This window comes from Canis aureus, chromosome 13, assembly GCF_053574225.1.
Source record: "Canis aureus isolate CA01 chromosome 13, VMU_Caureus_v.1.0, whole genome shotgun sequence".
In the NCBI taxonomy this organism is placed as follows: Eukaryota; Metazoa; Chordata; class Mammalia; order Carnivora; family Canidae; genus Canis; species Canis aureus.
Genome location: NC_135623.1, coordinates 13728262 through 13751080, shown reverse-complemented (window position 1 = coordinate 13751080; position 22819 = coordinate 13728262). Strand labels below are relative to the sequence as shown.

The following is a 22819-nucleotide window of genomic DNA, read 5'->3' as shown; positions in this document are numbered from 1 at the left end:
GTCCCGGCCCCGCCCCCGCCAGCCCCGGCCCCGGCCCCGCTCCCCGCCAGCTCGGGCCCCGCCCCGCCCCCACCGCCCTAGCCCCGCACTCTCCGTCCCGGCCCCGCCCCCGCCAGCGCCGGCCCCGCCCCCGCCGCCCCGGCCCCGCCCCCGCCAGCTCGGGCCCCGCCCCGCCCCCACCGCCCTAGCCCCGCTCTCTCCAGTCCGGCCCCGGCCCCGCCCCCGCCGGCCCCGCCCCCGCCAGCCCCGGCCCCGCCCCCACCGCCCCGGCCCCGGCCCCGCCAGCCCTGGCCCTGCCGCTCCCCCATCCACAGGGCCCCCCCACCGCCAGCCCCGCGAGGGCTTCTTTGGTATCCGCGAAGGGACCTTATTCTCCTCCTGCGGTAGGGCAGGCTCAGTGGAGACCGCGGGTCACCCCCCCACCCCCACCCCGCCCCGGCCCTATCCCCACCCCGGGCCCGCCCCTATTGCCCCGGCCCCGCCCCGCCGCCCCCGGGCCCCGCCCCGGCCCCCACCGCGCGCCTCCGACGCCCGAGCCTGGGATCGCGAACCAGGCCAAAGCGGCTTTTCGCTACAAAGGACGAACCAGGGCGCCCCCCGGCGCCGACGGTGTCCCCCAAGGGCTGGCTCCAGGGCCGCGGCGGGGAGGGGGGTGCGGCCCGACTCAGGCAGGGCAGCGGGCAGCGGGCTCGCTCCCAGGCCTCGGGGTGCCCTCCGCGCCTGGGTCCAAGCCCGCTCTCCTGCAGCTCTAGTGATGCGCCCTCCGACCACAGCCCGCGCCAGGGGGCAGCAGCACCCCCCCCCCGGGTTCTGGGGGCTCAGGCAGTGACGAGCACAGGCCCCAGCACACGGCAGCGGTGCAGTCACCATCACGGCTCCAGGACTGCCTCCGCTGCCCTGAGTGCCCTCTGCTCCCCCCGCCCCCCCAGGCCCGTCTGGCCTCTCTCCTGAAGGCGCTCTCCCCCTACCTTAGGCTCCAGGAGTTTCCAGCTGTTGGCCTTGAGTTGCTGTAGCTCCAGGAACTTGAGGGTCACATCCTCGATAGAGAGCTGCAGGAGGTCCCAAAAACCCGCCAGGTCCTGGAAGGTGGGCACAGGGAACGCAGTGGGGTCCTTCCGTGGGGGGAGACAGGAAAGACAGCCGGTCAGGAAGATCTGCACCCCAGCCAGGACACAGAAAGCCCTATCCCTGGGAAGGGGCGGGCGGGGTGGGGGGGCAGGGAGGCAAGAGCGAGCCCAGCCTCTGCATCCTGGGCACAAGCACCGGCCGCACCTCCAGGCACACACCTGCGGTGAGCTCCGGCCCACGGGCACTCACCATGCTTTGCTGACACAGCCGGAAGAACTGCTGAACCTTCTGGGACAGGAGAAGCTGTGTGCTGCCCACGGCGCTGCGGATCTTCTCCAGGACTGGAGAGCGGGAGGGGATTCAGGGGAGGGACCGATGCCTCGCCTTTCCCAGCCTCCAGGAAGCCTGCCCTGAATGACTCAACCTTGCCTTATCTGGCACCGTCTGTGTCCTCGGGCGCCTCCCCGCATCCTCCGGGTCCCCACAAGCAGCTCAAACCCCACCTCATCAAGAAGCCTGTATCCTCAGACGCCACTGTTTCCTCATACGAGCTCCATCTCTTAAGCACTCATCCTCCCGTGTCCTTCTCTCCTCCCATGACATGGAAACCAGCCCCAGCCTTGCCCGTCAGGCTCGCCCGGGCACTACTCAATGACCACCCAGGGGCAGACCCTTGTCACTCATCGAGGAGTCCCGAAAATGTCATGCGTCTTCCTAGTCACTACCTCATCAGCTCAGGGCTGTGTCCCCCTGGATGGACCTGCAGGGAAGGGCCGTGGCCGTGTCCTGGGGAATGACCCTCCTTCCCCTAGGCCTCGCACGGTGACGTGACGTTGTGCCCTGCCTGGCCCCCTACTCTGCAGTGTGTCCCGCTCCCTGGATCAGCCCTGGAGTCCACACGGGCCAGGTGGGAGCAGCGCCCCTGACCCCCGTGGCCTAGGTGACCGGGACGTCCAGCATCTCCTAAGAGGCCCGGCCCTTTCTCCTGGGCCCCCTTCCCAGACCCGCCTTGGCTGCCGCAGCCACTCCCCGCCTCCTTCCAGGGGCTCCCAGCTCGCCCTGCTGCCAGGGGCACCCATGGAGATGCAGGCTGAAGAACCGAGCCACGGGAGGCCCAGTGAAGCCCACCCGGAGGGCAGCCGGCCCCCCACTCGCCACGCAGCCCATGGAGCCCCCCACTCACTCTCCTCGGGCAGCTCGTAGTCCTCCGCCTCGCGCTCCATCTGCTGGCACCAGTGCTCCAGCTTCTCCACCTCCGCCCGCAGCATCTTGATGAACCACTCGCCGTCCCGTGGGCAAGGGGACGTGCGGCCTGAGTCGGGGAGGCTACGTGAGCCGCGCTCCATCCAGGAGTCTCGGCGGCTGGCCCCGGGGCCAGGGGTGGGGGCGGGGGCAGGGCCGGGCGACCCATCGGTGGCCGGCGGCTCATACGGCAGTGGGTAGCCCTCGCGGTAGGCCCACTGGCCCTGCGTGTGGACCGTGCGGAAGACTGAGTAGGTGGGGGCCCGGGGCCCGGGCTGGGGCTCAGAAGCGTGCCTCTGGAAGGAACGTCCAAACTGCAGGGCCTTGTCTTCTGTGGCCACCGTGGCCAGGCCAGCCAGGCCCTCCAGCTCCAGGTCCGCCTGCACACCTGCCGTCACGCTGTTGGAGCGCTTGAACCTTGCCCGCCTGGTGACAGAGGGGGCCGTCATCTCCACCCCTGCCTGGCCAGCCCTGCCCTCCCCTCCCAGCCCAGGCCCTGCAGGAATGGGAAAAGGGAAAAGCCACCTCCAACGTGAGGACACTAACCCCGGCCGCTCGCTCTGGCCGTCCTCGCAGGTGGGCACAGACGCCTGCTGTGCCGCCTCTGGACAGGGCTGACGTTCCAGTCAACAGCCTGTCCTCCGCGGGCAGAAAGGATGCTGCACACGGCGGCCCGACTGGACGCAGCCAGAGCCCGGGAGCGCGACGGCCGGGCCGAAGCCGGACAGTGGGGCACAGCCGAAGGGCCACGGGACCGGGGAGGCGGCTCTCCACCCACAGCACAAAAGTATTTCAGCATTTTAACAAAAGAGCAGAGTTTGCTGACAGCATGTGTCCATAGCTTACACCACCTGCATGGCTCTGTCTCCAGCAGGGAGGCCCTGTGGTCACCCGGCTACCAAGTAGCTGAGCCAGGAGCTGGACTCAGGGCTGCCACCGCCACAGCCCAGCACTTCCCACACCCTTGCTGCTCCAACGCCAGGAAGAGCTGCCTGGCCTCAGAGGGGAGCCCCGGAGCAGGGAGGAGCCTGCAGCTGAAAGGACGTCCCCCTGGGGACCCTGTGGCTCAGCCCAGCCTGGCCAGACACAGTCAGCCAGCGCCAGTGTTGCTGAATTAAGTTGTTGGCAGGAATGACAGGAGGCCTGGAAATTTCTTGTCTATGAGTTAATATGCAAATCCTCTGCAACACAGAAAGTCAACTGGCCTTGTTCTTTGTCATCCCGCCCCCCACCCCCAACCAACTCAGTTCAGCGTTCTTGCCTCTGCAGAGCCTGCTGCCCCTGAAGCGCGGGGCTGCGGTCAGACAGTCCTTGAAGAAGTGGGAGGCAGCAGACGGGAGGGCGGTGGGGAGGGGTCGACGCAAGTTTGATGTCTGGAAATGTCAGGACCATAAAATAAAGCACCCATGTGTCTTAAGCCACTTGCACCCCGTTATGGCCTAAAGAGAGCAGGACTCGGGGAGGGGGGCAGCTCTTCGGGGGGGGGGCAACTTCCAGCCTCCCCAGAGTCTCCAACTGCCACAATTTCAGCCTTACGCTGGCTGCCCAGGCCTCCTCTCCAGGCCGCCTGCCTTGCCTGCCTGCTTCCCTCCAGCTGTCGGGCTGCCTGCTGGGAGCCTGTTGCCATAGAAACCAGGCCCAGAAGGATGCTGCAGGACCCAGGAAAGAGAGATGCACTCATGTGCAGCCTCCAACAAGCCCTGTGTCTCCACCCCCACCCGGGGAGGGAGAGAGCACGAGAACATAGCCACATTGCCTCCCACACGGACTTCACCCCGGTCTTCACCCCAGCATCCGCCCTGTCCTGCCCTGGTCAGGACTGGAACCAGCCTCTGCCCTCTATGGGATCAGGCTCCTTTCGACATACCTCCGTCTCCACTCAGCACCAAGGAAGAGCACTAGATGGGGAGTCAGATCGGAGTTCTGATGCTGCTTTTGTTGCTACATGCCTCTGGGAAGTCTCTCACCCTGTCTACGTGCGTTTGTAAAATATACTGTACGGTACATACGATTAGGTATAAATACACGTGCGCACGTGTATACTACTAAAACGATGGGAATGGACCGGTACTCACCAAGGTACCTCCTCTCTCAAAAATCACAGCTTGCATATTGTCCCATCAGGGACTCACCAGTCCACTCAGATCTGGGGCCGTCGTCCCAAAGCGGACCCCCCTGCCCACCTCACTCCCCTGCCTGAAACCCTCTCGTGAGCCTCCCACTGCCAACAAGATAAAGTTCAAGCTTCCTCTGCTGGCATTCACCCAACACCAGCATCTACACTGGAAGCAGTCGTCCTCCCCAGCCCCATCCCGCCTGCATCCTCCTTGTTCCCCAAGTAGATTCTAGTGGGCTGGACTCTAAGCCTTCACCTGTGCTATTCCCCATTCTCAAATGGCCTTCCTCCCTCCCCGTCCATTCCCGGCTCCCGTCCTCTCTTCCTCTGTGAGCCTGCTGACTGCCCCTGTCCTTCAGCCCCCTGCCTTTGCAGCCTTTCACCCATCCTCCCAGGGTCCTGAGGGGATCACATTCTGTCTGGATGGAAGCAGGCCACGGGGTCCAGAACAGAAGCAGCATACGCGCCCCAGGCTCCATGGTCCTCAAGCCTCTACCTCAAGGAGGCCCCTTCACCACGTCCATCTCGTGGAAGATCAAAACAAGTTGAGAAGCTCGGGATTATGAGGAGCGCAGTCTTCACCAGGACTCCTAGCCGGGGGCCAGAGATCGGCACAGGTCCAGCAGGAGCCAGTCAACCTTGGGCAAGTGCTTTTGAAAATCACCCATTAAGAGACTCTTAACCATAGAGAACAAACTGAGGGTTTCTGGAGGGGCGGCAGGTGGGGGTAACGGGCATCAGGGAGAGCACCCGATGTAACAGGCGCGAGGCGTTACATGTAAAAGATGAATCCCTAAGCTCTGAGACCTGAGAGCTGATAGCTCTGAGACCAATACTACACTGTACATCAACTAACTTGAACCTAAATAAAAACTTGAAAGAAAAATAAAATTAAAAAAAATGTAAATTAATAACAAAACCAGCCGTGAGAAGCAGCTGGCTGGCTCAGTCAGTGGAGCGTGCAGCTCTTGATGTCGGGGTCATAGGTTCCAGCCCCACGCTGGGTGCAGAGATGACTTGAATGACAAAATCTTTAAAAAAAAAAAAAAAAACTAAAGATAAAAATAAGTAATCAAACCAGCAGCATGGGACATGATCGCCCAAGAAAAGAGCCATGAAACAAAGATGCAGAGCCCTGGGGAACGTGGACATTTCAGGGGCAGGTGGAGATGATGTAGCCCCAGCAGCGTCTAAGCCAAAGGAGAAGAGGATGGAAACCAGGGCAAAGTCAGTTAAAGGCCAGCAGGGAGGGGCAAGGGTCTCAAGAAGGGTGTGAGCTGTCAACATGGGAAACATAGCCCACGGAAGATGTCCACTGATTTGGCCAAATGGAAGCCACCGGCAGCCAGGGCAGAAGTCAGTCTGGCAGAGTCCGAGGGTGGAGGCAGGGGACAGGAGGTCGTCAGGAGGGACAACTGAGCAAGACAATTCAAAGAGCTTAGCTGAGAAAAGAGGAAAAGGGGAGACAGTGTACCTTCCAGGAAGGTTATCTGTCAGTGAGCTCTCCATCTGGGGCGGGGGGGGGGATTGTTCCAAGGGGGAGGAGAGGGATGCTTGATTTAGGATGGTTCCCCCGCGCCTTGCTCAAGAGGATGGAAGCTGCGGGGACCGCAGAGTCACACTCCAAGAGGTCCACAGCCTAGTTCCTGGCATCTCCGAACAGGTCGCCTTCCACGACAAAAGGGCCTTTGCAGATACGACGACGCTAAGGGTCCCGAGACGATGGGAAGAGCCTGCACTACCCAGGTGCGTCCAGCCGAATCACAAAGGTCCCCATAAGGAAAGAGGGGGACCCAGGCTGGGATGTGGGGACTCACCCTGCCACCGCGGCCCCAAAGGCGAAGGCAGCCCACGAGCCAGGGACAGTGCGTAACCTCGGACACAGGGGAAGGTGACGGAGGGAGGATTGCTCCTGGGGGTGCCGAGGGCGCCGGCGCTGCCTACAGAGTGGCGTTAGCCCCGTGAGGCACACTCAGGCGCCCGAGCCCTGGGGATCTGGGACAGTAAGCACGTGTTGTTCCACGCTGGGGGGCTGTGGCGGCCCCACAGCCTCGAGGGGAAACCACCAACCTGTAAAGGGAAACCGGTCCGAGGTCGCGGAGAAAGAGGCCGGGGTCCGAGGACCGGCCCTCCGGGGCTGCATCACCACCCCGTCCATGCAGGCAGTCGCGCTAGCCCGAGGGTTCCAGTCAAACCGTACTCAGTCCCCCTCCCGGGCCAGGCGGTTCCAAGCGTGGTCCAGCGCGGTGGTGGGGGCCGGCGTCTACACCCCTGCAGCCCGTTCCAGGACCGGGGGTGGGGGGGCGGCCCTACCTGGGGAGACACCGCCTCAGCCTCAGGCAGGACCGGTGGCAGAGGTGAGGGAAAGGAGGCGGGGAAGTTAGGGCTCGGTCTGGACACGGGAACGGGGGGGGGTCCCCACCAGGCGACCCCAATCCTTCCGAGATGTGGATGGACATTTGGGGGCAGGGGTGGGGGGTCAGGGAGGAAGCGAGAATGAGCAGCTTGGGGGGGGGTGGCGAGGTGGCCCATCAAGGTGGTTCAGCACACGCGCCCTGGAGCCAAGCAGCCCGGGGTCCAAACTCAGCTGTGGGGCTTGTGCCTCAGTTTCCCCAGCCACCAGTGAGAGCAGTGCACAGGACTGGCAGGAGATAACGGACGTCAAGGACTGAGAGTGGCGCCCGGCCGCCCTGTGTGACTGTCACTGGCCCTGCGGGGAGGCGGGGAGCTCTCGCCAGAAAAGACAGGGAGCTGGACAAGCACGACGGCAGGAACGCGCCTGGAGAGCCCGCGAGGGCACCGCGGTGATGCGTGGCTGTGATGGCCGCTGATCACTTGCACCTGCTGTCACCCGGCACCTGGATCGACACCCCTTTCATCCTCCCCAGCACACTGCGTTCTGGGCGGCAATCTGCATTGGTCTCCCCTATAAATAGAGCCATTCCCCACACAAGTGCTGGCTGAGCGCGGTTGGGTGGGGGGTGGTGGCAGGGGTGGCTCGGCTGGAAGGCGGGATGCAGGGACCACCGCTCAGCCCCCAGGACCCATCCGTCCCTCCTCGGTAACAGGATCCCACAGGTTTAAGCTGCACACACGGCCATGCCGAGTAATGATTCTTTCACCCGCCTCCCGGGTGTAGCCCACACGGCCAAGTCCTAGCTCGTGGGACATGAGCATGTCCTCCCCGCTGGCCGGAATGCAGACGTGACAGCTGGACTCCAGCAGCCGTCCGGGAACACGAGGTGGCAGCCGAGCACCAGGGAGCAGTGAGAAGACGGGAGGGGCCTGCGTCCCGCCGCCGCCCAGCACCCACCGGCTCCCACCCACCGGACTCTGCACCTCTTCCAGGCCAGAGGGACGTAGACATCTGTCCTACCGGGGGTTCTCCGTAACTCACAGCCAAACCTAATCCTAAGGACAACAGATGAGGCTTTGGGGTGCCGCAGTCCGGGGCCTACGTCCCTAATTTCGTTCTGGACCTGGCAGTGTCCGCTGGCATCCTCGCCACGGCCGTAACCGCAGGATAGAAGCCACCGCGGCTGCGAATCATCGCTCACCCGTAACCGTGCCCGTCACGGTATTTTCTCCCCAAGCTTTTGAACAAGGTCGAGGAGGCCTCACCACTCCTCGTGACGGTGGGGTGACAGTGGCCACATTCCCGATGATTCTGGAAGTTGTGGCGTGGTGACTTGACGGAGACGTCTCTACTGGGATTCTCCGAGGGATGGCACAGGGCGCTCTGGGAAGGAACCGGCTGGTCCCCAGAGACACGAGTCCAAGGATCGGGGAACAGCCAGCAGCTGCCACGAGGTTTCGCTGGGAGTACTTGGGCGGGGGGGGACAGCGACCGCCCAGCAAAAGCACAGCCAATGGCTGCCTCTCTCGGGAAGCAGCAGAGGCTTAAACATAATGGGGGGGGGGCGGGGGGCTCAGTGGTTGAACTGAGCATCTGCCTTCAGCTCAGGGTGTGACCCCAGGGTCCTGGAATCGAGTCCCGTGTCGGGCTCCCCTCAGGGAGCCTGCTTCTCCCTCTGCCTGGGTCTCTGCCTCTCTCTCTGTCTCTTGTGAATAAATAAATAAAATATTTTTTTAAAAAAAGAAGCCCCGGAGCTGAGGGCGGCGCCCACATCAGGGCTTGAGGTCTGCCAGCGGCGCACCTGCTTTCCCAGGACTGTCCTGGGACTAGGAGCTCATGTCGACGGATGCTCCCCCCGCCGGGGCCCAAGGGGCTCTACTCTTTCGGAACCTGCCATTCCCAAGGCCCCAGACACGGTCGTGAGGCGAAGGAAGGGCAGTGGGGAGGGGGCGGCTTTCCTACATGGAATTCTCCAGGGGGCCCCATTTGGGCTCAGCTGGTTATAAATAGGATTGTTAGGTAAAATACAGGACTCGCCGTGAAATTTGAATTTCCAATAAAGAACAGATTTTTCAGTGCGTCTCGTGCAATATATGGGGACTACTCGTACTGGAAATGCTTTCACGGTTTATCTGACAACCAAATTTAACCGAAACTTCTGGTGGCTTTTGTTTGTTCTTTTTTTGCTAAACCTGGAACTTGAGATAAGGTCTTGGTAGGGAAGATCCAGAGGTTAAAACGTACAAGGGGATTCCCCACAGTTAGAGTTTGAGGAAAAAAAATCCTACAGTCTCTATGTTGTTAAAGGGCCCAGGAAGAGTCTTCGAATACTTGGCAAGGACATTTGTTTGACGCCTTCCTTTACCCTGGCCCGGAGTATGCAGAGGCTGGGTAGACAGGTGCAGTGGGATGCCCTGCGACAGTGCTGGCGTGCTCCCTCCCACCACAAGGCCTTAGCGCATGCTGTTCCTTCTGCCTGGAACACTCTTCTCTCCCACTTGCACCTTGTTAATTTTTGTTCACTTGGTTAAATTGTGTTAATCGTTCACTGGGACCTCTGCCCAAATGTCACTTCCTCGGGGAAGCCCTGCCAAATCCCTCCGACTAGGCCAACGCCCCTCTCACCGGGCACAGACCTCTCCTCTATGGCACCACCACGGCTACACATCTGCGTCATTTAGGAGCGTCTTGGATTAACACGGCAGCCTGCTCCACGGGGCAGGGGAGGCCTGGCCCCACTTACCTCGGTATCTTCAGTGCCTGACAAAGTACTGGACAAATAATAGGGATCCAATAAATACCCGTGGACAAATGAATCTTGGGTGGGGGTTAGGTGCAAATAGAGGTAAAGACGCACCAACACCCGTCCCTATGTATTTATTCCTAAGCCAGGTCGCCACTGACGATGGGCACCGGGACAAGCCCACTGGCAACAGGCACAAGGGGCAATAAAGCGGAGTTCTTCATCCAACGGGTTGACGGGGGACACACTGAAAGATGGAAAAGGAGACGCCCTTGCTCCCTGGCAGTTTGTACGCCCGGCGTGCAGAGAGAGACAGTGAGACGGGAGCAAGGACAAGGGAGTCCAAGGAAATGGGACGGCAGCAGGTGGGGGCTCCTGGATGTTTGCCCAGAAAGGCTGCTGGTAGTCGTGGCTCGCTTTTGTGTACCATGTGGGGCATGGCGTGGGGTACGTCAGACTTAAAATGCCAGGGACATAAGGGACAGAAAGGACAGTGCAGGTGGATAACTAGGGACGCCTGCATCGGACCAGCAAGGGAGCCTGGCCAGAGAGATGCGCCAGATTTCTTCTCTTCCCACCTGTCACCCCCGTGGGTTCCCAGTGTGATCACCTGTCCCGGGCAATCCAGTCCTTCAGACGCTTATCCAACACCATCTCCCCCTCCCCAGCTCCCCTCAACAGGACCTCACGAACACCTACACGGGAGCAAGGGAGACCCCACTCTCTGCCTGTCCCTGCCCTCCTGCGACTTCACTTCAAAGGGCTCCTCCAATCGGTCCACTTCTCTCTGTGTCTGTTGCCATCAACCTAATCCGGACAACTGGGCAGTACGGTAGACGCAACGGACTCGAGAAGCTCCCGCTCACACACCCACCCACCCCCAAACACGTGGAGATGCTGGATAAAATAAGGTCCAAAGGGGTCCCCGCTATAGTGTGCGCCACGCTTGAAAATAGGAAGAGAGAAGGCTTCGGGTGCTAGAAACAAAGAGGAAATTCGAAACCTCTTTGGGAAATTCCCAAAAAGGAAAGACAAACCTAAATCCGAAGTGAAAGGGACTCTAAGCCAAGTGAGCCAACGGGGATATTGGGCCAGACATATGCTAGAGGCTAGATGGTGATGCCCAGGGAGGGCGAGAGGGGAGCCCTCACACCTGTGCACCCCGGGGAGCTGGACGGGGACCCCGTGCAGGAAGCCAGCAGCCAGAAAAGGGTCCATTTCACTTACAAGCGTGGACTGGAAAACTCAGGTCACGCTCCGGGAACGCGGCCGGGAAGTAGGATGCTGAGAATAAGAGCATTGAGGCTGCTTTGGTGTGTGGGTGTGGGTTCCAACGAGCACCGCCACTGAAACACAGAAACTTCAAGCTGAGACATGAACTCTAAAACTGGTCCTAAGCTCGGGCCGTATTTCGGCATGAAAAACACTGAACCATGAGGAAGGAGTGGGCGGTGGCAGGTGATGGTGCATGCATAAATTGTTAAAACGTGGTTGTAAATCTGAACTACTAAACCATAAAAGATTTAAAAAAAAAAAAAACCGAAGTGATTTGGCAGAATTTTTTTTTAAGAGCTATAATCAGAATACTAGACAAATACAACATGGGAGATGGGAGGAGGGAGCTAAGAAGGAAATTAAAGTGTTCCAAGGTTCTTGGTGTTTGCCTACGAAGGATGGAAATACTATTTTTAGACTTTATCAGAAAAATATTAAATTAGGCATATTTTCTAAAAATTTGAGGAAAAATCACTACCAAAATGTAAATGTCCAGTAGAAGGATAAAGAGAAATAAAGTAAATGTGATCAGTTCAATAGAAGGCAGAAAAGTAGAGGAGGAAGAGGAGGAGAGCAAAGAAAAAGCATGATAGAGGACTCGGCTGGCTGTCGGCGGAGCACGCAGCTCCTGACCTCGGGGGTGTGAGTTCAAGCCCCGTGTTGGGCCTAGAGCTTATTTGCGGGGGGAAAAATAAACAATGAAGAAAGAGCATATCAAATAAAAGATTTTTAAAGAGATAATAAAAATAAGTCCAAATAAATCAGTAATGAAAGATATAGATAAATTGATTAAATACATTTAGTAAATTTCAGCACAAGTAACAGATCTGAAACATAAGGATAAAGGGAGGATGAAAATCAAAGGATGATAAAAGATATTTTGGGAAGTTACCAAAAGAAAGTAGCCATAATAGCAAAATCAAGCAAAACAGACTTTGAGGCAAAAACCAGTAGGAAGGGGGAATCCCTGGGTGGCTCAGTGGTTTAGCACCTGCCTTCAGCCCAGGGCGTGATCCTGGGGTCCTGGGATCGAGTCCCATATCGGGCTCCCTGCATGGAGCCTGCTTCTCCTTCTGCCTGTGTCTCTGCCTCTCTCCGTGTGTCTCTCGGGAATAAATAAATAAAATCTTTAAAAAAAAACCCAATAGGAAGGATGAAAAGCAGCCTATTTATGACAAAAGAACCAACCCATGAAAAAGATATAACAATCATAAGCCTGAATACATCTGAACAGAACTCTCAAACTAAAGAAAAAAATAAAATAAAATAGAATAAAATAAAAAATAAAGAAAAAAATTAATAAAATTACCAGGGGAAATGACACATCCAAAATCATGGTGAGACTTTTTTTTTTTTTAAGAGAGAGTGAGTATGGCAAGGGGTGGGGGGGCACAAAGAGAGAGAGAATCTTAAGCAGACCCCATCATGCCCAGCGCAGAGCCCGTCCGAGGGTGCCACAACCCTGAGATCATGACCTGAGCTGGAATCAAGAGTTGGATGCTTTGGGGACACTGGGTGGCTCAGCAGTTGAGCATCTCCCTCTGGCTCAGGGTGTGACCCCGGGTCCTGGGATCGAGTCCCACATTGGGCTCCCTGCATGGAGCCTGCTTCTCCCTCTATCTGTGCCTCCGCCCCTCTCTCTCTCTGTATGTCTTTCATGAATAAATAAATAAAATCCTTAAAATAAAAAAAAGATGCCTTGAAAGTTACACACAGCACTCCCACATCGCGTTGGCTGAAACCTCATCGAGGGGCGGCATCTAGCTGCAAGAGAGGCAGTGGTCTATGGTCGTAGTTGGGGAGCAACACAGTCAGCGGAGCACAGAGCTCAATACAGGGTTCTTGTGGCTAAAGACAAAGAAACATGGACATATGGAACTCCAGCAGTTTTTGTATAATCTTGATGTATTATTTTTTATAGATTTTACTGAATTTTTGAATAGCTATTGCTTTAAGAGTTCTAAAAAAATATCTATTTATTTGACAGAGAGAGAAAGAGAGGGAGTGAGTGAATGAGCACACGCAGGGGAAGTGGCAGGCAGAGGCAGAGGGAGAAGCAGTTTCCCCCGGAGCAGGGAGAGCCCAAGGCAGGACTCAATCCCAGGACCTGGGATCATGACCTGAGCCAAAGGCAGACGCTTACCCGACTGAGCCACCCAGGTGGCCCTCCTTTAAGATTTTTATAGTCTCTGTTCATAAGTAATATTAGCTGACGATTTTGCTCTATTGCAGTTATTCAGTTCGGGTATTTAGGTTAGGCTGGACTCCTAAAATGAGTTTGGTAGCATGCTCTGCGTTTCTGTTCTTTGGAACAATTTGTGTCAGGTAAGAATGATCTATTCCTTAAAGGTTTGGTAGAGGTTGCCCATAAAACTGTCTAGGCCCGATGCCTTTTGGGAATAGGAGAAACACGGGGAATCACAGCTTTAGTTTCTTTTGTGGCTATTGACTTATCCTATTTTCTTTTTTAAAAAAATATTTTATTTATTTACTCGTGAGAGACAGAGAGAGAGAGAGAGGCAGAGACGCAGGCAGAGGGAGAACCAGGCTCCATGCAGGGAGCCGGACGCGGGACTCGATCCTGGGTCTTCAGGATCACGCCCTGGGCCGAAGGCAGGCGCTAAACCGCTGAGCCACCCAGGCTGCCCCCTATCTGATTTTCTTTTTCTTCTTGAGTCAATTTTGGTCTTTTATATTTTTCAGGAAAATGGGCCATTTTACAAAATTTGACAGTTTTCAAACATTTTTGGCACAGATATTCTTTGTCATAGTGTTATGGTTTTTTTTTTTAGTGTTATGATTTTATAAGTTTTTATTGTATCTATGGCTTATGTCCCCTCTTTTCATTCCTAAATTCCATATATGTATGTTTTACCTCTATTTCTCGATCAGTGTTGTCCGGGGTTTGTATATCTTCTCATTTTAACATATTCCTATTTTTTAATTAATGAAAAATGACTTCGTTTCATTTTATTTTTTTTTTTTAGAGAGAGATAGGGAGAGAGTGTGTGCACAAGTGGGCAGGGCAGGGCAGAGGGAGACGGAGAGAGAGAATTTTAAGCATGCTCCTTACCTGGCACAGAGCCGTCATGGGGCTCGATCTCATGACCTTGAGATCATGACCTGAGCCGAAATCAAGAGTCACGTACTGAACCAACTGAGCCACCCAGTCACCTCTTAATATATTTTTAAAGTTGTATTTTATCAGTCTTTAAAAAAACTAGCTTTTGGCATCAGTTAGCATCTCTATTGTTTCTTTGTCTTTTATCTTTATTTTCTCCCTCCTACCATCTTTGTCTTTTTTACAGCCTCTGAAAATGAAAATGAGAAAATGAGAAAACTCATTTTTTAACATGTGTTTTTAAGGCTATAAATTTCCCTTTAACTATCCTACTAGGGCTGCACCTCATAAGTTTTGAGGTGCAGTATTTCCAATGTTCCGTTTTGAATAGCTTGTAGCCATTAACACAATTTCCTTTCTCATTGATGAATTATTTTGAAGATTTTTTTTTTTTTTTTTTTTTTTTAGTTTCCAAATTTTGGCAGGGGGAAGGGTTGGGGAGGTACCTTTTGCACTACCGATTTCTAAATTTGCTGCATGTGGTAACACTATGCATTCTGTACGATGTTTTTATTCCTTAGAATTTGTTGAGGCTTCCTCAGTCATATATATGCAATTCTTACATAGATGATCGGACTTCTACATTATATATCTCAAATGGTTGATTTGCCAGTTCTGAGAGAGTTGTATTAAAAATGTCTCATCAGGGCAGCCCAGGTGGCTCAGCAGTTTAGCCCCTGCCTTCGGCCCAGGGCGTGACCCCGGAGACCCGGGATCGAGTCCCACGTCAGGCTCCCTGCATGGAGCCTGCTCCTCCCTCCTGTGTCTCTGCCTCTCTCTCTCTATGTCTATCATGAACAAATAAATAAATAAATCTTAAAAAAACTTACAACTTAACCTTTAAAAAAAAATAAAGATGTTATTTGTTTATTCACGAGAGACCCAGAGAGAGAGAAAGAGAGAGAGGCAAAGGGAGAAGCAGGCTCCATGCAGGGAGCTCGATGCAGGACTCGATCCCGGGACCCCAGGATGACAACCTGAGCCGAAGGCAGACGCTCCACCTAGCGCCCCAGGAGCCCTGCTGCTTCTTTTTCTAAGTGAGAGAGACACACGCACTTAAGATGCTACTGAGGTCCTGTTACAGCCAAACTTAATCCAAACTGATAATAGCATCAAGCAGGGTTCATCCCAGGAATGAAATAATGGACCAACATGGAAAATCTATTAACATAAATCACATTATAGACGAATGGAGAAAATCTATGGTCATCTAAGTAGATTCTGAAAGAGCATCCGATAAAATTCCGGTCTCATTTTCTGTTGAAAAAGAAAGAGAAGTAAAACCTACGGGGCACCTGTACGGCTAGGCAGTGGAGCATCTAACTCGTGATTTGGCTCAGGTCGTGATCTCAGGGTGGCGAGATCGAGCCTCGTGTCACGCCCAGCTCGGGGCCCCCCTTAAGATTCTCTCTCCCCCTCACTTGCACACATGCTCTGTCTCACTCTCTCTCTCAAAAGAAGAAAGAAAAATCCTCATTTACAAAAAACATGCCTGACTAAAACCCATCATGATTTTCAGATAGATTATGCGTCCCCGTAAGACACAGAAGCAAAACACAGAGATCAGCGTATAAAGCTTTGCATCCTCCCCATGCGGGTGGTGCCCGGTCACCAACGACAATAGGAGAAAAGATCCTAGATCCTCCACAAGGCAAAAGCCTGTCCCCTTTCTTGCGCATCAGGACACACTCCTGCTTACTCGCCTCCAAGTCCTCGCTATTATTTCCCTCGAATTCATTCTCCACTTAGCAGCTAGTGATCTTCTGTAAACATAAATTAGACCCTGTCATGCTCCTTTCACCCTTTAATGGCTACTCATCAGTTATAATTAAATTCCAGTTCCTTATCACGCCCATGCTCTGCGTGACCCGGCGCCCGCCTCTTCTCCGATCCACTCCCTCACCACTGCCCCGTCCCACCCCACGCCAGCCCCGGAACCTTCTTTCGGTTCTTGCTGTGTGTAAACGCTGCCCTGCCCCAGCGCCTTGTCGTGTGCTGCTCCCTCCTCCTGCGACGCTTCCACCCCCAGTCATCAGCTGAGCGTCCTACTCAATCCTCGAGTCCCAGCTTAAATGTCATCTGCTCACCCCACACGGGATCCCTTCTCTCTTAGCTTTCTTCTTTCATATCCTCCCCATAATATATGACAATATCCCATTACAGACTATCCCGTAGCGTGTGAGTGGGGGTAACGGGCTTGGTTTCGGGCGCCGGGGGCAGCAATAGAGTTGGGGGAAGTGTGCTCCACGCACAGCTGCATCCCTCCACATCTGCCACCCACCCCTCAAGAACTCAGGCCATCGACCTGCAAACTGGGCTGGCCATAAAGTTCTGGTTCTCTGGGATCTTTGGGGAATATTAAGAGTTGGAAGGAGGGACGCCTGGGTGGCCCAGTCGGCTGAGCTCTCGTGGTTTCGGCTCAGGTTGTGATCTAAGGGGTCAGAGGATGGAGCCCCACATAAGGCTCCTGGCTAAGAATTCTCTCACCCTCTGCCCCCCTCTGCTCACTCACATGCTCTCTCCTCTGTCTCTCAAATAAATAAATAAAATCTTCATTTATTTATTTATTTATTTGAGGGGGGACGGGCCTAAGAGCAGAGAGGGAGTGCCACACAGACAACTCCCCACTGAGCACAGAGCCTCACGCAGGGTGCAATCTCATGACCCTGAGATCACGACCTGAGCCAAAACCAAGAGTTGGACACTTAACCGACGAAACCACCAAGGCACCCTAATACATAAATCTTAAAAAAAAAAAAAAAGAGTTTGTAGGACAGTAGCTTTCAGGAATGATGGGGGCAATAAGACAGCTGTCACCCTTGATGGAGGCATTTACAGCCTGAAGAGCATAAGGGCCTGCGGGGGGCTGGAGGATGCACGGAGAACACAGCTGGAGCCCACAGGAACCCCAAGGAGACGTGACCATGCACATGTGACCGTGCACACACACGCACACAGGGGGGACTTAGGGGAAGGGCCCAGTGATGGCAACTGGGAACAGAGCTATGAGGGGCTGCTACTAGGACCCTGGTCGTATCCCTCCCGGGCAACACGGATTACATGAAACTCTGATGGCCGCCCCACTCAAGGCCGCTGGCCTGGGGGCCCTGCAGCCCAGGGGGCAGACGGGCCACTGCGGCACTGCCACCTGGTCGCTAAAGAAAGCGTCTTCGCACAGGAAGCCAAAGACTGGGGGACTCCTCCCAGCACCCCACGTGCTGAGTCTGCAGCTGGAAATTAAGGAAACCGGGTTTCTGGGGCCACCGAAGGCCACACCCGTGGCTGCTGTAATCTGACCATCTCGGTATGTCACAGACTCGCGCATGTAACAGGGGCCCTGACGGGTTGCACGCTGGGTGAGCAGCATTACATTGGCCCAGGGACCCCGGGAGGCAGCGTTCAGGCTGACGCATTTCTCAGTCCACATACTCGGACACCACAGGGAGCAACAGGGGACGGGAAAAATGCTGCTATCCCCCGGAAGGACAATTGTAGGAGGCCCTGCTCGGCACCTAGCAGTCACCTCTCCCCAGCGTCCCCTTCCCCCAACACTCCCATCCCTCTGGAGCCCGAGGCAGGCAGGGGTGGGAAGAGAACTCCCTTTAGGTCTGATGACCGCCCTGGCGACCCGAAGGAGGGGGAGCAGGCCGAGCGAGCGGGGAGGGCTGGGCAGCCGCTTCTCCCGCCCCAAACCTGAGAAGGCCGCACCCAGACCTACCTCTTGTCATCCTCCACCTGGACACCGATGGAGTGGAACTCTCTTCGACTCCGGTTCTCAGTGTCCGAGTCTGAGATAGTCTCCACCTGGGGCAGGATCAGGGGAGTCAGGGCCAGGGCTAGACCAGGGACGCAGGCACCCGGGGGGGGGGGCAGTGTGAGTGGAGGCCAGGCCCCCAGCCAGGGGGCCCAAGCAAGTACAGGGACCCAGGAGGTCAAGAGGGCCCCCCCACTCCACACCCCCGGTGAGGTGGTGTTCACGGAAAGGAAGGGTGCCGAGGGCACGGGCTGGCCCTGGGGTTGGCGGTCCTGCCCCCACCCCCTCAGCAGCTCGGGAAGCAGGAGGAAAGCCCTGAGCACCGGGGAGGCCGCCCCCACCCTCTCAGCCCCCCTCCCCTACCTGCACCCCTATGGACGGCCGCCACTTGCGCTGGCGCGCCAGGCTCCGCAGCTCCTCCCTGCCCGGGATGGTCTTGATGATGAGTGTGGGGGGCTTGGGCCCGGCCCGGGGGGGCACGGGCGCCAGGTCCAGGGTGCGCGCGCCCAGGGCGGGCCCATCCAGCCCGTCGGCAGAGCTGCAGCGCCGCGCAGGGCCCTCGGCGGCCGAGAAGCTCTCGTGGGCAGAGTCGGTGCTGCTCTGGGCGGTGATGGAGATGCGCGGCGGGGCCTGGCTGCCCGGCGGGATGGGGGACGGGGCCTTCCGGAAGTTGAAGGCTGCGGCGGGAAGGCGGCGGGTGAGCCGGGTGTCCCGGGTGTCCCGGGGGTGTCCGGGGGGTGTCCCAGGGGATGGCTCAGGGGGTGTCCCAGGGGTGGCCTGGGGGGTGTCCAGGGGGTGTCCCAGTGGGTGTCCTGGGGGGTGTCTCAGGGGGTGGCCCAGTGGGTGGCCCAGAGGGTGTCCCAGGGGGTGGCCCAGCAGGTGGCCCAGAGGGGTGGCCCGGGGGGTGGCCCTAGGGGTGTCTCAAGGGGCATCCCAGTGGGTGTCTCAGGGGGTGGCCCAGTGGGTGGCCCAGGGGGTGACCCAGAGGGTGTCCCGGGGGTGGCCCAGTGGGTGTCCCAGTGGGTGGCCCGGGGAATGTCCCTAGGGGTGTCTCAAGGGGTGTCCCAGTGGGTGTCCCGGGGGGTGTCTCAGGAGGTGGCCCAGCAGGTGGCCCAGAGGGTGGCCCAGGGGGTGGCCCAGCAGATGTCCCAGTGGGTGGCCCGGGGGGTGGCCCAGGGGGTGTCCCAGTGGGTGTCCCTGGGGTGTCTCAAGGGGTGTCCCAGTGGGTGTCCCGGGGGGTGTCTCAGGGGGTGGCCCAGTGAGTGTCTCAGGAGGTGGCCCAGTGGGTGTCCCAGCAGGTGTCCCGGGGGTTTCCCAGGGACGTCCCAGCGGGTGTCTGGAGGGGTGTCCCAGCAGGTGTCCCAGGGGGTGTCTGGGGTTGTCCCGGGGGGCATCCCAGTGGGTGTCCCAGCAGGTGTCCGGGGGTGTCCCAGCGGGCGTCGGCCGCCCCCACCCACACCCTTGGGGCGCCAGAGGACCCAGGCCGCCCGCGCACCCCGTGCCAAGGCTCGAGCTCCGCCTCATCCGGCCCAGAGAGGCGAGCGGCCGCCCAGGTCACGCAGCCCCGCCGGGCCGGGCCCCAGGAGGGCGCACTCACAGGAGCCGGGCCTCCCTGAGACAGAGGCGGGGGCGGCGAGGAGGGGCAGGCAGTCGTCGTCTTGAGAGCAGCCGGCCTGGATGGCCCGGAGGTAGCTGTGGCTCCGCATACGGAAACAGCCGGGCAGGTCCAGGGCGTCCACCGCCTGCGACTCCAGCTCCCCAAACACGGACCCGCACACGGCCTCCAGCTGCTGGTTCAGCTCCTCACTGAGCTGCGGGGGGACGGGGGGGGGGGGTTGTTACTGGGGCTCTGGGAGGAAAGCGGTGCCTCCGACATCCCAGATGTGCGCGGGCTGTGTGCCGCCTGCTTTCGGTGGAAGAGACCCTCCGTCGGGGCGCAGGAAGGTGGAGGCGCCTCTGCCCTGTGCTGCTCCCCAAGGCCTGCCTCGGGGTCTAGTGTTACCCCCCCCCCCCGTGTCTGCCTTCCCAGGCTTCCAGGACCACCCTATCTCCCTCTGCACCAAGCCCCAACCCCTCCCATTTCTTTCACCTCCCCCTGAAGGTGTCAGGGACACCCACCCTCCAGCCCAGCATGGACGTGGGGAACTGCAGGGAAGGCCACCTCTCATTTTATTATGTATGACCCATCACATCACAAAATGGATTGACAGCAACCTATAGAGATCCATACCGTGAGGCTGGGAAGAAATCAATGGGTAAGTGATCAAGGAAAAATTATTAACCTTCGAGTGTTGTAAACCTTCTCCCACCTTCTGCCCACTCCCTCGGGTTCTGATTTGGCCTGCTGCTTCCCCTGCCTTCATCCTCTAAGGCAAGTTCAGCCATTGCTGACGGAGGTTTTTGTTTTTGTTCCTATATTTTGCGGTACAGAACCCATGGTGTTTAAAAAAAAAAAATCAAAGCAACTAAGAAAAATGCAAAACAAAAATTCTGTTCATGGAACCGTGTCCCATTGCACTGCACTGAGACTAAATATACTACAGAGATTGAGCTTCTATTCATATTATCTGAGCAAATTTGCACGAAGGAAAAAAAAAAGGTGGGTGGTCCCAGGGATAAGCTCTTCACCCAGAGCACAGGATAGGTGCACATTTGACCCCGAGCTTCCGAGCAGCCAAAGCATCATAGGAGTACAGCCTGCAGGTTGCCTGCACAGGCTAGCAGGGGGAGACCCACTTAGACTCAAGAGCTGGCCCTGCCACCTCCTAGTAGTGTGGCCTGGGGAAGCTACTTAAAACTTTGGGGCCTCAGTTGAATCACCTGCCCAATGGGAATGATAAGGGTACCATCTTCATGGGGCTATTTAGGGGACTCAAAGGAAAACATGGGAGGCACTTGATGCAGGTACTGGTACATACCAAGCCCTCGGTCAGTGTGGCAGGTGAAGGTCTCAGGACCTACCTGGAAATAGGCCACCACTCAAAAGAACCACAGCTATTCCTGTTACTGATCCTAAGAGAAATCCCCCCATGAATGATTATGGAGAGGCCATTGGAGGATGTCACGGATCATGGATAAATGTCATAGCAAATGTCCCCTGGCCGCATCTTATGACACCTCCCAGGGAAGATTCACAGCATCATATTGATGTGCAATCAACAGATAAAGAGGTGGCTTGACCACGTGTGTAACATGCAGCTCAATGTTTCCATAACCCCGCCTCCAAAGCATAACATGGTATCACTAAATTCTACCTCAAATTGAGCAGAAGTTTCCATCCCGTTCTACTGATGGGCAAACTAAGGCTCAGAGAGAGCAGATGACTTGACCAGCAACGCCCAGCCTGTGAGCGACTTACCAAAGTTAACTACCAGGTGTCCTGGCTCTTTTGCCAGGCTCGATCAGACTCTCCTGGGGACCTTTTAAAACTACATTAACTCAAGCTCCACCCCCAGGCTCTGAACCCAGGGCTCTCTAATTATATGTTTCTCTTTGCTTTGGCTGCTTTGAAGCTCAGGGACAAAATTGGCTGGAAACTCAGATTCTGTGGTTTGAGTGTGGGCCCAGGAAATCAAAAAGGAGTGTCTGGACTTCTTTCTGCAGCTTGTACTATGGGAACTTCATTACAAGTGTACGGAAATCATAGGTCACGGAAAAATCAATTTGAGATCCTGTAGAAGTTAAATTGTGTCATGTTTGGCACAAGCCATACTCCTGTGGCAGCTGTGGCTTTCGTCACGACCCTCTGCAAGCCCACCTTCCGGTTTCCTATCTCGGGACGTCTGGGGTACAAAGGACCAGCAGTGCCAGAGTATTTCCCACCGCTCCGAAGTTGATCGAACTCCTGCTATTTCTAGGCCAGGCTCAAGACAGTCCCCAAGTAGAACCAATCCATCTCAGAGGATCCCTCCTGGGGCACAGGACAGTTGATCTAACCCCAGTAGAGAGCATTCTGGTCTCAACTTTGGATACCACAGATGGAAGGAATCTCATTCTGCGGCTATCTCAGTATCTCCAAGCCTCTTCTGTGTGTAAAGTATTATCCATAATATCTGGCACATAGCGGGTGCCCAGTAGACATAGTAGACTACTCTTAGTAGTAAGAGATTCATAAATCACAGCGACGATACCTTTCAGGGGCCGCTCCTTCCCAGGGTCTCTGAAGCTCTTGAAGTCCCAACCATATGCAATTCCTGTGCCCAACTCCACCCAAGGCAGACAGAGGGAAGGTGAGAAACTCCCTGGGGCCACACGCCTTCCGTCTCTACTGGCCAAGAGGAGCTTCGGAAGTTCCCACAGGGTACCAGGTCCCAAGGGAAATACAGACTTGTAGAGACTCCCAAAGGAATTTTGCACCTGTGCTGATCTTTACTGTATCGTGATTATAAAACTGTAACATCGTGCTGTGCTGAACTGCCTTCCAGCCTGCTGCCCCCACACCCGCTTTCTGTAGAGTCAAAGTCAAAGAATCCTCTTAGAAAATGGGAACCTGGGGATCCCTGGGTGGCTCAGCAGTTTGGCGCCTGCCTTTGGCCCAGGGCGCCATCCCGGGATCCCGGGATCGAGTCCTGCGTCGGGCTCCCGGCATAGAGCCTGCTTCTCCCTCTGCCTGTGTCTCTGCCTCTCTCTCCTCTCTCTGTGACTATCATGAATAATTAAATAAATAACCTTAAAAACAAAAAAAGAAAATGGAACGTTAGCCTCTGTCCACACCAGGCTCAGGATCAGTAAACATCTCCAAGGGTGTGGGATGTTTCGAAGAACATACTTTGCTTGGGTCTAATTGCAAATTGTCTGCGCTAGAGTCACTGGGTTCATCTGGGGGCTGGGCAACATCCTGTATCCTTTACCTGTGTCATTTAGTTTAGCTAACCTTGGAAAATGCTCCCATTTCAAAACACTCTAAAACATTGGATAAAATATAAGAAATGTTTTATATGCATAGCTGAGCTCACAAGAAAGCAAGATATATCCCCAGGGGACAAAAGCAGAGAAGAGATGGGGAAATCAGAATATTAACTGTGTGAGTCAGGGCTGCAAACAGCCCAGTGGTGGTGGGAGGTGGGGGCATGGGCTGCTGGCCTGAAGAACCAAAGGGCTTAGGTATCAACACCCACTTGGACGCAGGAGTAAGGCGTTGGGTC

The 22819-nt window shown here is 56.2% G+C and overlaps 1 protein-coding gene across 2 annotated transcripts in view; it reads right to left on the bottom strand.

Moving 5' to 3' along the window:
• Window positions 1–22819, bottom strand: part of DLGAP3 (DLG associated protein 3) — a 62126-nt gene that overhangs the window by 1423 nt on the left and 37884 nt on the right. For both annotated transcript variants that reach the window (XM_077844829.1, XM_077844828.1), the window contains exons 6-11: window positions 19273–19486; window positions 18039–18352; window positions 17640–17725; window positions 2252–2736; window positions 1318–1409; window positions 969–1112 (exon numbers count right to left, since the gene is read on the bottom strand). In XM_077844829.1, coding sequence (XP_077700955.1) covers window positions 969–1112; window positions 1318–1409; window positions 2252–2736; window positions 17640–17725; window positions 18039–18352; window positions 19273–19486 — 1335 coding nt within the window. The remainder of the gene's footprint in view (window positions 1–968; window positions 1113–1317; window positions 1410–2251; window positions 2737–17639; window positions 17726–18038; window positions 18353–19272; window positions 19487–22819) is intronic.